The sequence below is a fragment of the Macaca nemestrina genome, chromosome 7 (assembly GCF_043159975.1).
Source record: "Macaca nemestrina isolate mMacNem1 chromosome 7, mMacNem.hap1, whole genome shotgun sequence".
NCBI lineage: Eukaryota > Metazoa > Chordata > Mammalia > Primates > Cercopithecidae > Macaca > Macaca nemestrina.
This window is the reverse complement of record NC_092131.1, coordinates 44,065,875-44,083,934: the sequence shown is the minus strand read 5'-3', so window position 1 is coordinate 44,083,934 and position 18,060 is coordinate 44,065,875. Positions and strand designations below refer to the sequence as shown.

Genomic DNA, 18,060 nt, shown 5'->3' with positions numbered 1-18,060 from the left:
TCAGCCTCCCAAATTGCTAGGATTACAGTCGTGAGCCACAGTGCCTGGCCAATTGATACTCTTTTTTTTTTTTTTTTTGAGACAGAGTCTCTGTCACCAGGCTGGAGTGCAGTGGCGCGATCTTGGCTCACTGCAACCTCTGCCTCCCAAGTTCAAGTGATTCTCCTGCCTCCGCCTCCTGAGTAGCTGGGACTATAGGTGTGCGCCACCACGCCCAGCTAATTTTTGTATTTTTAGTAGAGATGGTTTTTCACTATGTTGGCCAGGATGGTCTCAATCTCTTGACCTTGTGATCCACCCACCTCGGCCTCCCAAAGTGCTGGGATTACAGGCGTGAGCCACCGCACCCGGCCTGGTAACTCTTAAATACCCGTATTTCACACAAATGTGAACCAAGAAAAAGCTTTACTTATTAAATATTTGAAGGCAAAGTGTTTTTCAAAGTTTATATAAAATGAATTGAGAAGAAGAAGCTGAAGCCCAGTTATTCATGAACACTTTGAAAATTGCTTATAATATGACTACTGCTATCATATAATTTTCACATTCATTCATTCTTATTTTGTTGTGAGCGCATACTTGGGGAGAACAAACAAACTCATATTTTCCATGTGGCATCATGATCTGTCCTGTAACCCAGTGACCTTGCTGCTCCACTCCAGTAGAAATCCAACAATACCGACACAAAGCACAGAGTGAGGTGTATGACATTATGCTGGTGTCCAGTTATCACAGTGCACTGAAGAAGGAAATCAGAGCAGAGAGGGGATACTGGATTCAGGGGATTTTACCTTTAAGTAAAAACTTAAATATATCCTATACCTATAGACCTCAAAATAACAGATTATATGATATAAATGGAATTAAACATTTTCAGTCTTTAAAATACTCTTCTAATTGTAGAGCCTGCTGTCCTTTATGGAGTCATTCAATGAAGAAAAAAAGTCCTTTTTGGATGTCCTGTCAATAAAATGGGATCCGGATGAGCTGGACAAGGATCATTTACAGTTGAGAGAAGCCTGGGATGGCCTCGATCACCAGGTGACTGTTTATGTTGATTAGAAGAACATTTTCAGGCCAGAATCAGTGGCTAACACCTGTAATCCCAGAACTTTGGGAGACCGAGGGTGGGTGGATCACTTGTAGTCAGGAGTTTGATACCAGCCTGGCCAACGTGGCAAAACCCTGCCTCTACTAAAATTACAGAAATTAGCAGGGTGTGTTGGTGGGCACCTGTAATCCAGATACTTGGGAGGCTGAGGCATAAAATCGCTTGAACCCGGGAGGTGGAGGTTGCAGTGAACTGGGATCGCACCACTGCACTCCAGTCTGGGTGACAGAATGAGACTCTGTCTCAAAAAAAAAAAAAAAAAAAAAGCATTTTCAAAGGGCAGCTTTGTTTTTTTGGATGAGGGTTTTACTTTAAACTTCCGTGAGAAATTCTGTAAAAGACAGTGTAGATGCTTCATCAGAAAATGGGATAGTGTTTTTATATTTTCTCCATGGCATCATTTGGGTAGTGATCATCTTTTAAGTAGGGATTTTTTGTGTTCTGCTTAGAGAAAATGCAAGCTTATCCAAGCTTGATATATTTGCTATCAATTCTTGGTTTGCTACAGTAGATTATCTATATTTTGATTGACATGTGGCTTCTTCTCTACTATCATGTATCAATATCAGTAGATGCTTGAAAGAAGTAGGAACAAATCCACAGAGAGTGTGTAAGGATGAATTTGTGCATGTGTGTCTGAATATATCTGTATAATTTCAATCCATTTCAATTTATTGAGACGTAGTTTATGGCCCAGCATATGGTACATAACTTTGTGCACTTGAAAAGAACACATATTCTGCAGTCATTGGGTATAATATTCTATAAATGTTAAATTTTTTAAAAATTCAATTTTTAATTTTTACTGGTACATAGTAGGTGCATATATTTTTGGGGTACATGAGATATTTTGATACGGGCATGCAATGTGAAATAAGCACATCTTGGAGAATGGGATCTTCATTCCCTCAAGCATTTATCCTTTGAGGTACAAACAATCCAGTTATACTCTTCAAGTTATTTTAAAATGTACAATTAAGTTATTATTGTCTATAGTCACCCTGTTGCACTGTCAAATAGTAGGTCTTGTTTGTTCTTTCTATTTTTTTGTACCCATTAACCATTTCCATTTCCCTCTACTCCCTAGCCACCCTTCCCAGCCTCTGGTAATCATCTTTCTACTCTCTATCTCCATGAGTTAAACTGTGTTGATTTTTACATCCCACAAATAAGTAAGAACATGTGATATTTGTCTTTCTGTGCCTAGCTTATTTCACTTAACATAATGACTTCCATTTCCATCCACATTGTTGCAAATGACAGAATCTCATTCTTTTTTTTTTTTTTTTGAGATGGAGTCTTGCTCTGTCACCCAGGCTAGAGTGCAATGGTGTGATCTCGGCTTACTGCAAACTCTGCCTCCCGAGTTCAAGAGATTCTCCTGCCTCAGCCCCAGAGTAGCTGGGATTACAGGTGCATGCCGCCATGCCCGGCTAATTTTTTTGTTTGTTTGTTTTTGAGACAGAGTCTCGCTGTGTCGCCATGCTGGAGTGCAGGGGCGCGATCTTGGCTCACTGCAAGTCTCGCCTCCCAGATTCAAGTGATTCTCTGCCTCAGCCTCCTGAGTAGCTGGGACTACAGGCACCCGCCACCACTCCCGGCTAATTTTTTGTATTTTTAGTAGAGACAGGGTTTCACTGTGTTAACCGTGATGGTCTCAATCTCCTGACCTCGCGATCCACCCTCCTTTGCCTCCCAAAGTGCTGGGATTACAGGCGTGAGCCACTGCGCCCGGCCCTCATTTTTTTTGGCTGAATAGTACTCCATTGTGTATATGTACCACATTTTCTTTATCCATTCATCTGTTGATGGGCACTTATGTTGCTTCCAAATTACAAATATTAATTAATATAAGGTGGTTGATAATTTTGTTCAGATTATCTGTGTCTTGACGGATGTTTTGTCCAATTCTATTATATACTGCTGAGAGAGGAGTATTAAAATCTGTGGGAATCTGTCTTCAGTGCTGTCCAATTTTGCTTCATGTATTTTAAAACATTGTCATTGTGTGTACATGCTTATGATTACTTTGTCTTCCTGAGGACTTCTACCATTATGAAATATTCCTGCTTATCTTTAATAATACTGTTTTTCTTGACATCTATTAATATTATACTTAATCTTATACCAGTATAGTCATTCCAGTCTTCTGTGCTGACTGTATAGTACATCTTTTTCCTTCATTTACTTTTCATCTATTTGGAGTCTTTATATTCAAAGTGTATCTCTTATAAATGACACACAGTTGTATCTTGCTTTCTTACCTACTGTGCTAGTCCCTGTCTTTTTTTTTGAGATCGAGTCTCACTCTGTTGTCCAGGCTAGAATGCACCAGCACAATCATGGCTTACTGCAGCCTCAGCCTCGTACGCTCAAGCCATCTTCCTGCCTCAGCCTCACAAGTAGCTGGGACTACTGGTGTGTGCCATCATGCCTGGCAAAATTTTAAATTTTTTGTAGAGATGGAGTTTTGCCATGTTGCCCATACTGGTCATGAACTCCTGGCCTCAAGCAATGCTCCTGAATTAGAACTTTTGGCCTCCCAAAGTGTTGGGATTACAGGCATGAACCACCGTGCCTAGCCTATCCCTTCTCTTTTAATTGTAGTGCTTAGTCCACTTAATATAATTGTTGATATAGTTCAATTTAGGTATATCATTTAACTCTTTGTTTTGTTTATTCTCTCTGCTTTTTCTATCTCTGTTTCTTCCTTTCTTTTTTTTTTTTTTGAGACGGAGTCTTGCTCTGTCGCCCAGGCTGGAGTGCAGTGGCCGGATCTCAGCTCACTGCAAGCTCTGCCTCCCAGGTTTACCCCATTCTCCTGCCTCAGCCTCCCGAGTAGCTGGGACTACAGGCGCCCGCCACCTTGCCCGGCTAGTTTTTTGTAGTTTTTAGTAGAGACGGGGTTTCACCAGGTTAGCCAGGATGGTCTCGATCTCCTGACCTTGTGATCCACCCATCTCGGCCTCCCAAAGTGCTGGGATTACAGGCTTGAGCCACAGCGCCCGGCCTTTTTTTTTTTTTCTGAGACAGAGTCTCTCCGTGTCTCCCGGGCTGGAGTGTGGGAGAGGTTAGTGAGCATGATCGTGGCTCACGTTTAACCTCTGCCTCTGAGTTCAAGCGATTCTCCTGCCTCGGCCTCCTGAGTAGCTGGGATTATAGATGCCCACCACCATGACTGGCTAGTTTTTGTATTTTTAGTAGAGATGGGGTTTCACCATGTTGGCCAGTCTGGTCTCGAACTCCTGACCTCAAGTGATCTGCCTGCCTTGACTTCCCAAAGTGCTGGGATTACAGATGTGAGCCACTGTGCCCGGCCTCCGTTTCTTCCTTTGTTGCCTGGTTTTGGATCATGCGTTTTTTAAGAATTCCATTTTAATTTGTCTGTTGACTTGACTCTGCTTCTTCCTATCATGTTTTTAGTGGTTGCTCTAGGGATTATAATATGCATTACAAAATTTTTACAGTCTACTTAGAGTTTTGCAATTTTTTTTTGTTGTTGTTGTTGTTTTGAGACAGAGTCTTGCTTTGTTGCCCAGGCTGGAGTGCAGTGGCTTGATCACAGGTAACTGCAACCTCTGCTTTCCAGGCTCAGTCAATCCTCCCACCTCAGCTTTCTGAGTAGCTGGGACTACAGGCATGCATCACCATGCATGCTTAATTTCTTTTGTATTTTTTTGCAGAGAAGGAGTTTCACTATGTTGCCCAGACTGGTCTTGAACTCCTGGGCTCAAGGGATCCACTTACCTTGGCCTACCAAAGTGCTGGGATTATAGGTGTGAACCACCACACCCAGCCTTAGAGTTGTACAATATCTAGGTTATTTTACAACTTTTTGTAACATGTAGAAATCCTGCAGTCAAATTGATTCATCTCCCATTATTTATGCTATAGTTGTTTTATATATAAATATACGTGACACATATAACATATGTCTTAAAATCCCCAGGGCCATGTTATAATTTTTTTTTCCTCTAAACAACCATATATTTTAAGGAAATTAAATGAAAAAATTAATCTTTTATGTTTATCTAGGTATTTCCCATGTTCTTAATTTCTTTCTAGAGATCTGAGTTTCCATTGAGCTCAGTTCCCTTCAGCCTGAAAACTTCCTTTCACTTATTTTACAATACAGGGCTGTGAGTGACAAATTCACCTAGTTTTCTTTGATCTCTAAATATGTCTTTGTTTTGCCTTCATTAAAAAAAATAACTTTATTGAGGTATAATTTATGTAACATCTCATTTATAAATGGATAACGAAATGATTTTTCATACATTTACAGAGTTATGACAGGAACTGTGTGGTCCACAAAGTCAAAGATACTCTGGCTCTTCACAGGGAAAGTTTGCTGACCCTTTGCTTGGCTGTCAGGAGTGGCAGCCTGTTTTCAGAATACATTTTCCACACCGTTTACTAAGTATTAAATAGCAGTCTAGTGGCTTAAAAGAACCACTCTTTTAGACAACCTAATTTTGAAGAACTTGCAGCTCCTACAATCTTCTCATCAGTGGTGGTGCTTATTGCATTGTCAGTTTCTATTCTGATCACTGCTTTGAAATGGACTTTTGTGAAGGATAAGACCTGTCCGTGACAAGTCCTCAACAAAGTGGAAGGCAATGAAGAAGATATTGTCTGTATAGTTCAGGCTGTTCCAGGCTACAGACACCTGGCCTGATTTTGTTAAATATGGAAACATTGCCCAAATAATGAGAAAAAACATAAAAAGAACTATTTTGCAGGATTAAGTGCTGTAAATTGGTAATAGCTTGAAAATCCATTCCTCAGTCAGGTAAACTGCAGCTCAGTTTGTTGGTGTGGCAAAATGAGACATTGCTAAAATTAAAGCCATTGAGGACATAAAAGTTGAAACCATGTATGCAGTTTCTGGTTCAATAGTTTGAGAACAGATTTCTCAGAGCATCATAGTAAATGGTTTCATATTGAGCCTACTGTAGAAAATAGCAACATTATGTTATTTTGACCTGTTAAGATCTTATGTAAATTTTCAGCCAAATTGAAAAGTACTGCAGAAAGGAAGTGTTAAGTGAGAAAGGAGAGGAACGAAAGGTAAACATTGCCTTCTGTTCTTCCTCTTCTGCCTGCTGTATAAATATTGAGTGTAGCCCTGAGTCGAAAAAACAGGTTTGGTTTAATTCAAAATATATGCAGCTGTCTTTTGGTTGCAAAGAATAATAGTTGAACTAGAGGTATTGCTCTTAGCTTCTCTTTAACTCAATTATATTTCAAATTTCTGGGTTTTTTTGGCAGATGTACAAGTAGTTAGACACACTAAAAGTATATGCTAACTTGTTTATTTGAAATGACTGGGCGCAGTGGCTCACACCTGTAATCCCAGCACTTTGGGAGGCTGAGGCGGGCAGATCACTTGATGTCAGAAGTTCAGGACCAGCCCTGGCCAACATGGCAAAACCCTGTCTCTACTAAAAATACAAAAATTAGCCAGGCATGGTGGCACATATCTGTAATCCCAGCTACTCAGAAGGCTGAGGCAGGAGAATTGCTTGAACCTGGGAGGCAGAGGTTTCAGTGAGCCGAGATGTATATCCAGCCTGGGAGACAGAGTGAGACTCCGTCTCAAAACAAAAAGAAAAAAAAATTACAATAATGAAATAACTTTTTTTCATTTTTCTTTCATCTGGAGACATAATGGCAAAGAGTTAATGATTTAAGATTGTAGAATTGGCCAAGTGCAGTGGCTTACGCCTATAATCCCAGCACTTTGGGAGGCCGAGGTGGGCAGATCACCTGAGGTCAGGAGTTTGAGACCAGGCTGGTCAATGTGGTGAAACCTCGTCTCTACTAAAAACACAAAAATTAGCCAGGTGTGGTGGTGTGTGCCTGTAATCCTAGCTACTTGAGAGACTGAGGCAGGAGAATTGCTTGAACCTGGGAGGTGGAGGTTGCAGTGAGCCAAGATTGCACCACTGCACTCCAGTCTGGGTAACAGACTGAGACTCCATCTCAAAAAAAAAAAAAAAGGTTATAGAATAATTATCTTTGCCATATATCTTTTGAGAAAATTAAACTTGCAAGACAAAAAAAAAAAAAAAAGCAAAACAAAATGGAAAAGCTGTAATATCTAATGCTTTCATTTTATGAACAGTTTCATTTGACTGCCTTAAAGGAACCTAGCTTTTTCCTCATTTCGTATACCTGGGTACTTAGTTAAATATCTTTTATATGTTGGCTTTTGCATGTGATGGGTACCCCATAAATGTTTTTGAATGAATTAATGTCGAAGTGATCTATCTGATATACAAATTTTTGCCTGTTTAAAAAACAGTATAACTCAACTGGGCTTGGTGAGTCATGCCTGCAATCCCAGCAGTTTGGGAGGCCAAGGCAGGAGGATTGTTTGAGGCCAGGAGTTCAAGACCAGCCTGGGCAACATAGTGAGACCTTGTCTCTACAATAAAATAATAATTTTAAAAAACCCTCAAAGAATAAAAACAGTGCATTTAGTAGAATTAGACTGGGTAACAGAAAGATAAAATACAGACTTAAGACCAGTACTTTTTATTAGAGAAAGCTGAGTGAAACAAATTTTAATTTGTGATTGATCTTCATAGGAGTATCAAATAAATTAAAAGAGGCTTATTTGGCTCACGTTTCTGCTTCTGTACAAGAAGCGTGGCACCAGCATCTGCTTCTGGTGAGGGCCTCAGGCTACTTCCATTCATAGTGGAAGGCAAAGGGGAGCTTGTGTATAGAAATCACATGGCAAGAGATGAAGCGAGAGTGAGAGAGGCAGAGAGAGAGAGGAGGTGCCAGACTCTTTTCAACAACCAGCACTCGTGGGAACTCAGCTCCTGTTAGGCCCGGCCCCAATATTGGGTATCAAACTTAAACATGAGAGTCAGAGGAGATAAACATTCAAACTGTATAGCAGTAAGTTTGTGTAAAAAGTCACATTCTTTTTTTTGAGATGGAGTCTCGCTCTGTTGCCCAGGCTTGAGTGCACTGGTGTGATCTCGGCTCACTGCAGCCTCCACCTCCTGGGTTCAAGCGATTCTCCTACTTCAGCCTCCCAGGTGGCTAGGACTACAGACATGATCCACCATGCCTATATATATATATATATAGATGTCTCTTGAGACAGAGTCTCACTCTGTCGCCTAGGCTGGAGTGCAGTGGTGCGATCTTGGCTCACTGCAACCTTCGCCTGCCTGGCTCTGTGACATCACTTATCACACTTTCCTGTAACCATGTTCTTGGCTGCTTCTTTGGATAGGTAGTTCAGGCAAGAGCTGTGGCTTTCATTTATCTGGTTTACACTCTGACATAGGGGGTTGTATTAAATTGCTCTTCCATTCATACACGACACATGGAGCTAGGCAGGGCCCTACTCTTGTTTTTGTTCATTTGCTTAATACACAATCAACACACAGTTGATTTCCTTTTATACTCATACCTTCTTTCCATTCTCCTTTCTCCTTGAGCCACAATTTTGATATCTTTAATGTGTTTTATGTTTTTGCATAATATAGATTGAATTTATGTATATTTTTGTTTTGTTTTGTTTTTGAGACAGGGTCTTACTCTGTCATCCAGGCTGGAGTGCAGTGGCATGATCATGGCTCACTGTAGCCTTGAACTCCTGGGCTCCAGTGATCCTCCCACCTCAATCTCTTGAGTAGCTGAGACTATAGGTCACACTACAGGTGTGCACCACCACTCCTGGCTAATTTTTGTATTTTTAGTAGAGATGGGGTTTTTACCATGTTGCCCAAGCTGGTCTTGAACTCCTGTGCTCAACCAATCCTCCTGCCTTGGCCTCTTGAAGTGCTGGGTTTATCGGTGTGAGCTACTGCACCTGACCTGTACATGTATTTTTAAGTTGTGCACCCTTGACGTTATATGTTGTTTCTTTTTATTTTTGAACATAGTGTATTTTAAGGTGCTTCCATGTTGGCATTTGTGCATCTAATTTTCTCCTAACTGCTGCATAGCATTAAATGATGGGTAACCATCACATGGTCCTTTGTCCACGCCAGAAGCTTTCTGTATCTTTATCTCCAGCTCTTAACACAATAGCTTGTTCATAAATGTTTGGCCAGTGAGTGAATGAATGACTGTGCGAGTGAGTTTTGACAGTGCTTGCCGAGGGGACATCCCGGTAGCAGGGGCAGCGAGAGCGAAGACACAGCAAGTATTTGGAGAAGCAAGCAGTCAGAGTGTGTGTTTCTCACCTGCTTGTGCATGCAGGGAGTGGTGGGAGGCTGAGGAAGGAGGAGATGTACCTGGATTTGGGGATGGGTGGTACTTTTCGTGAAGGACAGATATTCGGGAGATATGGTAGAGATATGTCACGTGGATATACAGTTAGGGCTAGATTGGGGAGAAGTTATAAATCTGTATCAAAGGTGTAGTTGTAGTGTCAGAGCACACAAGGACACACAGCATTTCAAATGATGGTCGTTCAGTAGGATAGTCTATCCTTGCTTAGAGGTGTGCTTTTAATCTTTTGAATTTCCCGCATATCTTATTGTGGATTTATCAAAACGTTTGTTTTTTCTTATGCCTTCTTTTCCTACAACTTTTGAACAAATTATATTCCTGGTCAGCAAGTAGCTAAGTGATATTTAAAACTAAGAAATTTACCCATTGATGAAGATTTCCATGATAATGGATCTCATTTATCAGTCTTGGCTTCCAGAGAAACTTCAAAGAGTCAAACATACTGTATGTGAAGAAATAAACTAGAAAAGTTCTACTGAAGAATATCTTCTTCTTCTTCTTTTTTTTTTTTCAGATTAATGCATGGAAAATAAAGCTGAATTATGCCTTGCCCCCACCCCTCCATCAAACTGAAGCTTGGCTCCAGGAGGTAGAAGAGCTTATGGATGAAGATTTGTCAGCCTCCCAGGATCACTCTCAAGCTGTGACTCTGATACAAGAGAAAATGACTTTATTCAAGGTTGGAAAAGAAAAAAAAGAGATGTAGAAAAATATATATTTTGTTAGGGATTGTTCTTCAGTAAGACTTTGTCCTAAAAAGAAGAGAAGGAGAGTAGTGGTTATTTGAGGATGGTTTACAATTATTCCTCTGGGGATTTTTGGGACCTAGAACATAACTTTACATTCATGACTATTGTACTAGTTTAAGGTTGAAACAATAAGGATAGAATCTAAATAAGGATAGAGTTCTAAAGCAACTCTAAATAAAGTCTGACCAAAAAAAAGGTCAAGGGGTGGGAGGGTCAAGAAGGGGGAGCCTGATTTAAAATTTGAGAGACTTGGGTTCTTACTAAAATGGCATGAAAAAAGTTATGTGAGATTTATGGTATTTGAGCCTACAAAGGAATGGAATATACACCAATAAATAAAAGATTGTAATAATGGTTTTACTAAAGAAACTATGGTCTGCCTGTCTGTAAAATGTTCAGATTTAAAACATTTATGATGAAAATGTTTGTTCACAAAATCTTAGTTAAAGGGGGTAGTTTCAGCGTAAGCAATATAGCAAGACCCCACCTCTATAGAAAATTTTTTTAAAAACGAAACTAGCTGGGTATTGTACTGTGTGCCTGTAGACCCAGCTACTTGAGAAGCTGAGGTGAGAGGATCCCTTGCATCCAGGAATTCCAGGCTGCGGTGAGCTATGATCACGCCACTGCGCTCCAGCCTGGGTGACAGAGCAAGACCCTGTGTCTTAAAACAATAAAAAAAAGTGGGTTGTGGGGAGGGCTTTATGAATTTTTTTTTGAAAAAAGATGTAATGCAAGTGAGATTGACAAACCCTTAATTATACAGTGTTTGACAATAAATATGGTTTATGTCATGCTGAATTTCTTTTCAGAGCCTGATGGATAGATTTGCGCATCATTCGAACATTCTCCTTACCTTTGAAAATAGAGATGAAAATCATTTGCCATTGGTACCACCTAAGAAATTGGAGGAAATGAAAAGACGGTGTGTAACACTACTATTTCACAACTGCTAGTACTATTCACGTTTGAATAACAACTGGTACTACAGAGACCACAAAATACAGATTTTTAGATAATTTTTACCAAGTATTCTCCTTTAAATCTTGATAACAGTATCTTCACATTTTATATAGTGGTAACGTTACAGATATTATGGCAACATACCTACTTTTTTATTGAATGTTAGAATATGGTGATGGAAAACATTCAGAAACTGAGCTCTGTATCTTGGTTTTGGATAAGTCACTCTCTTTTTGAGCATGTTTCCACCTTCATAAATTTAGGTTAATGATAATTGCCCTGTTCAGGTCTTACCGGGAAACTGGATCAAATGGGAGGAGGGATATGAAAGCACTTTATAAACTGTAAAATACTATAAATATTGAGATTATTTAATTGATTATCTTTTCTCATTACTCAAAAGCAACTTATTAGAATAGTGAGAGGGTATTAGCCTTTATAATGAAAACTTTTAATATATAAACTTAGATTATAGTTTCATTAAGTTATATGAAAGTTTTCAGATTTACTAAAATATTTCATAGATCAACATTTTATTATAGGATTTGTCAGTCGGGGAATAGTTTATTCAGAAAATGTTGTGTTTGATGTTTTTACCTTAGAAATAGTTGTTTTATATCTAGTCACAGTATTTGTTTTACAATGTTTAAAAAAGAAAAAGACAATGATACATCTGAGTTCCATGTGCTTAAAAGAAAGAGTTAAAGCCTCAGTATTTTTAAAAATGCTGAACAGATTTCTCACATTTGGTCAATAATATTAAGTTAAATTCCAAAACCTGCACTGTTTTCCAGAATCAACAACATTTTGGAGAAAAAATTTATTCTACTTCTAGAATTTCATTACTACACGTGCTTAGTTCTTGGTTTGGTAGATGAAGTGAAATCAAAATTGGATATTTGGAACATTAAATATGGGAGCAGAGAATCTGTGGAATTATTGCTGGAAGACTGGCATGTAAGCTTTTAAATTTTGTGTCTTAGGCAACTCTTCTCCGTCTCTGGGTGCTGTGTTTGCATTTTTCCTTGGCACGATTTCCCATTAACTCTTTGGGTTTTGAGATGGGTTTTCTTGGTAGATTTCATTAGCTTAAATATTGCCTGGAGAGGAGAATTACAGGGAGTCAAACAGCAGCATAGGAAAGGGTAAAAAAATAGAAAATATCACTACTTACTACCCAAGGGGAGATTAAGAGTTAACCAGGTCTATTAACATAATATGAAAGGTTTCCATGCTTTTTTTTCATTAAAAATTCCTTCTTTCACTTACTTGAAATGTTAATTTTGGGTTCCTTTTCAGATTCATAGTTTCATGCAGTAATTACATTTTTCTTATAACATTTTGATCTTAACTTACTAAATTTTACTAGCTAGGATAAACAGTACATTTTTTCTTTTGTCTTGAGGCTTTCTTTTTGGCTTTAGCTCTTCTAATTTATAGGAAAAATATTTGAAGTGACTTAAATATAAGTGTGTTCACATCTAAGTTAAAACTACAGCATCACAGGAATGTCAATTCTACATTTAGGCCTTGTCCTTCTTTTTGTTTCCCTCCTTTTAGAGATGAGGTGGGGCTGGGCGCGGTAGCGCACACCTGTAATCCCAACACATTGAGAGGCCAAGGCAGGCGGATCACCTGAGGTCAGGAGTTCGAGACCAGCCTGGCCAACATGGCGAAACCTCCCTCTACTAAAAATACAAAAATTAGCCAGGTGTTGTTGTAGGCACCTGTAATACCAGCTGCTTGGGAGGCTGAGGCAGGAGAATCACTTGAACCCTGGGAGGTAGAGGTTGCAGTGAGCTGAGATTGTTCCACTGCACTGCCCTCCAGCCTGGGCAACAGAGCGAGACTTTGTCTCAAAAAGAAAAAAAAAAAAAAAAAGAAATGAGAGGGGAAAGGAAAATCCACGATTGTAAATTTTGTTGTAAAAATTTAAAAAATGATAGAGAAATTTACTTCCAATTTATGACTTAAACACTCTAAGTTTCCAAACAGAAAGCATCATTCTAAACTAGGCTAGATTTTGAGTATTTCTATTTCTTTTTCCTTGGTTGAATTTTCATTTTTCTATTTAAATATTCATACTATTGGCACACATAAATATAAAGTAAATATGAATTTTGAATTAACTTAGTATTTTTCTGTAACAGAATTTGGTTAATGGTAGTTTCTGAAATGTTTCTGTGTGATGGATATCTTTTTGTAACATACTCTATCTAAAAAAAGTACTCAATATTAATAAAGCATGTGAAATAAGAGCAACTGACACAATTATGTAATATTAATAAAATGTGCAAAGTAGGAGATCCTGAAATTACTATAAATACTTAACTTGCCTTTTTCCACAAGAGGAATACCATTGTAACACCATGTCACCACATTAAGATCAATTTTATCAGATGTCAGACCTATTTAATGTTCACACCCAGCTTATGTCTCCTAGATTTTCACCATCCTTCTTCGTCTTTTCCTACCAAATATGTAGTATTAAAGCCCTAAAGAAATTTTGGTAACTATGTCCTTCATTGAATGGCTGTATCTCTCTATCTGGATTTCTTGGCACAATTTTAAAAGTAAAAACTGTCTTTTTGTTTTCTTCCCAGAAATTTGTTGAAGAAGAAGAATTGCTAGCTCGACTTGATACTTCTTTTCAAAAATGTGGAGAAATTTATAAGAATTTGGGTAAAGTAGTTCAGTTACTTTTTGAGGAATGACTGTCACTTAACAATGATGTTTTATCTGTTGTGCTTTCTATATAATGTTTTAGAAATTAGTTTTATGTGCATGTTTTCCTGGGAAAATTCTTGCTTTCACTTTTAATATTGTCAGAGTACATATTATTTTGCCACTGTCAATTAGTATGCAAATATTTTAAAATAGTATTAATAAAAAATTGTTTTCTAAGATTGCTTTTTTGTTTTGTTGATATTGTAGCTGGAGAATGTCAGAATATTAGTAAACAGTATATGGTGGTGAAATCTGATGTTTGTATGTATAGAAAAAAAATATGTAATGTGAAGTCCACTCTACAAAAAGTGCTGGCATGTTGGGCTACTTATGTGGAAAACCTTCGCTTACTAAGGGCTTGCTTTGAGGAGACAAAGAAGGAAGAAATTAAAGAGGTATTTGCAGTCTAATAGCATCTGCTCAATTTTATTTTTTAATTGTTTTGTTTTGTGACCCTCATTTTCAATCCAAAGATGAGAAAACAAAGAAGAGTACACCAGTGTTTTGGAAAATTCTTCAAGGTCTTGGAAAAAATTTAGTTTCTTCCCAACATAATTGCCAAGAGGCAGTTTTCTCCACTGGTTTATAGGTTTTATACATGGTCACGCACACACATACACGCCCCCCTTCCCACACACAGAGCTTTCTTAAGGTATAACTTGCATATGGAGTAATAGCTTTTGGGAGATGTTTTGCTAAGCTCTTTGGAGAGGAAATAAGACTTAATATACTGGGTAGCTTATAGACACAGTTAAACTACTGTTCAGAAAATTTTATTTTTCCATTTGGTTGAAACCTTTCAGCTCTAAAATCTTCCTGAGTTTCTAGAGGAGGAAAATCAAGATACCTTAACTTATCTGTAGGGGTGTGGAAGAACTGTCAATGTAATTCATTATTGTTTTCATGTGTTATTCATGTAATAATCTGTTCTATGATTATTTGAAGTGGTTTTTCTTTCTTTCATTTGTTTTTTTCTGTTGCAGATGGCTATAGATAGCCTTTCAGATTAAACATTTCCAAAATAGAAACTAAAATTAATATAAAATAGATTATTTGTGTTAAAGTAAAATTTGTGATAACTGTAAGAGTGCAAAAAAGAGCGTTTTAGGGATTGAGTCATCACTTCTGTCACCTGTATTAGTACTAGAATTTAAAATCTTTGTCTTCCAACAGTCCTTCTGTCTTTAAAGATTGTCTATAAAAATGTACATAACTCAGAGAAAAATAACACTCTAAGGTTGTAATACCCAAACTGCTAAGAAACCCTGAGCTACCAGAGAGAACTAAGAGAACTTACAGAACACTCTAAAATTTGAAGGAGACACAACAACATCCATCTGTTGGATACCATGCTGCTACTAAGTTGTTGAACCTAACTACTGAAAATGGGAACTGTTAGATAATATTTCTGGCCTAGGGACTCTCTGAAAAAATTAATGAGACAATTAAGGCTCCATGCACTAAACAAGTTTGGAAACCTCTGCTGTAAGTTCATCAGCCATGTGGAAAGAGAGATCAGATGCATCTTAAAAGTCCAGGACCAGGAGTGATGACAGACAGCTGGCACTTGCCAGTTAGCACTTAGGAGTGAAGAGCTAGACCAACAGGGTTGGGAGACTCCTCTAAGGGGAAAGTCAAAGTCTCTGCAAAGAATGTTGCTTAGGATTAGTCTTGGTACGGAGGTTGCCATGACCTTGATTGCACTACTGCACTCCAGCCTGGGCAACAGAGCAAGACTCCATCTCAAAAAAAAAAAAAAAAAAAAAGCCTTGGTGAACATTTATTATACATAATAGAAAGAGAGTATTATGTCATTAAGATAGTATGTTGCTTGTGTGTTGTGTAGGTACCCTTTGAGACACTAGCCCAGTGGAATCTACAACATGCTACTTTAAATGAAGCAGGAAATTTCTTAGTCGAAGTCAGCAATGATGTGGTTGGATCATCTATTTCTAAAGAGCTGAGAAGGCTGAATAAAAGATGGAGAAAGTTGGTTTCAAAAACTCAACTTGTAAGTTCTTTTGATTGGTTGCAGCTTTATTTAGATATGATTTATGTACCATACAATTTACTCATTGTAAGGTCATAACTGATTGATTTCTGGTATATGCACAGAGTTATGTAGCCATTACCATAAAAAATTTAGAACATTTTTATTACTTCATAAGGAAACCCTAGCAGTCACTCCCTATTTTCTTCCAATGCCCCCCGCCCCAGCCCTATGCAACCACGAATCCACTGTCTTTCTATAGATTAGCCTATTCTGGACATTTCACATAATAGAATCATATAATATGTGATCTCTTGTGACTGGCTTATGTTACTTGGCATAATATTTTTAAGGTTCATCCCTATTATAGAATGTAATCATACTTCATTCCTTTTTATTGGCAAATAATAAATCATTGTATGGATATACCACATTTTGTTTATCCATTCTCTAGTTGATGCACATTTGGATTCTTTTCACTTTTTGGGTTTTTATGAACAATGTAGCTATGGACATTCATGTGGACACATGTTTTCTTTGAGTGTATGCCCATGAGAGCTTTCAATTCTTAAACCTTTCTTGAGTATATGCCTGAGAAAGCTTTTAATTCTTGAACCCTTTTTACTACAGAGCTGTCATGAAGGAAAAACAAGTATTGTTTTGCCTACTAGATTTTCAGCTCATTGAGAACATACACCGAGCCTTATTTATCTTTATATGTAGCATAGTGCCTCATAAAAGCAGACTTTTTATAAAATATTTTTTCAACTGATTCTTAACAATTTGAGACATAGGTGTTTTATGTGAAAAGCTCACATTTTATAGCACAGTTGTAGTTTAATCCTAAACGTATAGTTGAATATATTACGTCCACTTCCTGTTTGTAATGTATATTAGCATAAAATAAAATATGAGTATTAAATTTCATGAAATTAATTTTGTATAGGAAATGAACCTGCCACTGATGATAAAAAAACAGGATCAGCCCACTTTTGACAGTTCTGGAAATATTCTATCTAAAGAAGAAAAAGCAACTGTTGAGTTTTCAACAGATACATCAATAGAACTTCCTGAAAATTCTAATCAACATATAAAGGTAAAATAATCGTACTTTGTATATTTCACTTGCATATAGAAATAATTTAAGTTTGCTATTAATAAAAAAGATACTGCCAGGCACGGTGGCTCGTGCCTGTAATCCCAGCACTTTGGGAGGACAAAGCAGGTAGATCGCTTGAGCTCAGGAGTTCGAGATCAGCCTGGGTAACATGGCAAAACTCTGTCTATACCAAAAATACAAAAGATTAGCTGGGCATGTGTTTGCACACCTGTGGTTCTAGCTACTCGGGAGGCTGAGGTGGGAGGATTACTTGCGCCTGAGAGGTGGAAGTTGACAGTGAGGCGAGATCGAGCCACTGCACGCCAGCCTGGGTGACAGAGTAAGACTCCCGCCTCAAAAAAAGAAAGAAAAGATACTGTTGAGATGGTGGTAAATGTGTGAATTGTTAGATAACATTTAAAGTATGGTCATTTCCTAGGAAAATGCTTAAATGTTTTCCCTCATGAAGTCTTTAGCATGAAAGTCTTACTTACTCCACTTACTGTGCTCTCACAGACTCACAGAGCAATCCTGACTCTGAGCAGTGTAAATTGAGTTGTTATTTTCTCGAGATTACTTCTGACTAGTGCACAGAAATTGGCTACCTTTAAGCTAACCCCTGGCCTCCGTGTGTCTTGCTTCCTTTCTGTAAAATGGGGGAAAATATTCTATTTCTTCCTTGTTTTGTTGTGTAATTTGGAGGATGACTTTATAGGAAAAAGTATGGGAAAAGAACAAAAAATAAATTAAAAATCATATACTTGTAAGATATAATACCTATGGCTTGGGACATGCTCCACCTTCGTGATAACTTACACAGCTTTACTTAAACTACTTTTAAACTGTCTGGGACCTACTGGCATGATGGAGTGCCAGCGTAAAGAATGCCTACTTAGAAAATCTTGAAAGATCTGAATTTTTGCAGTGTGCTTTAAAATACTAGAGTCTTCTGATACATTTAAAATGTGATTTGACCAGGCAAGGTGGCTTATGACTTCAATTCTAGCACTTTGGGAAGCTGAGGCGAGAGGATTGCTTGAGCTCAAAAGTTCGAGACCAACCTGGGCAACATAGTGAAACCCTATCTCTATTTAAAATAAAATAAATAAAATAGTGATCTGATTAAAAACAACTTTAAGAATGTATCTTTGGGCTGGGA

The 18,060-nt window shown here is 38.0% G+C and overlaps 1 protein-coding gene across 12 annotated transcripts in view; it reads left to right on the top strand.

The window, feature by feature from the left end:
* The window catches only part of LOC105473730 (spectrin repeat containing nuclear envelope protein 2), a 377,206-nt gene that overhangs the window by 116,572 nt on the left and 242,574 nt on the right, over nucleotides 1-18,060 (top strand). For all 12 annotated transcript variants that reach the window (XM_071100037.1, XM_071100034.1, XM_071100026.1 and 9 more), the window contains 8 exons: nucleotides 904-1,041; nucleotides 9,888-10,052; nucleotides 10,935-11,047; nucleotides 11,880-12,042; nucleotides 13,689-13,767; nucleotides 14,020-14,207; nucleotides 15,659-15,823; nucleotides 16,749-16,898. In XM_071100037.1, coding sequence (XP_070956138.1) covers nucleotides 904-1,041; nucleotides 9,888-10,052; nucleotides 10,935-11,047; nucleotides 11,880-12,042; nucleotides 13,689-13,767; nucleotides 14,020-14,207; nucleotides 15,659-15,823; nucleotides 16,749-16,898 — 1,161 coding nt within the window. The remainder of the gene's footprint in view (nucleotides 1-903; nucleotides 1,042-9,887; nucleotides 10,053-10,934; nucleotides 11,048-11,879; nucleotides 12,043-13,688; nucleotides 13,768-14,019; nucleotides 14,208-15,658; nucleotides 15,824-16,748; nucleotides 16,899-18,060) is intronic.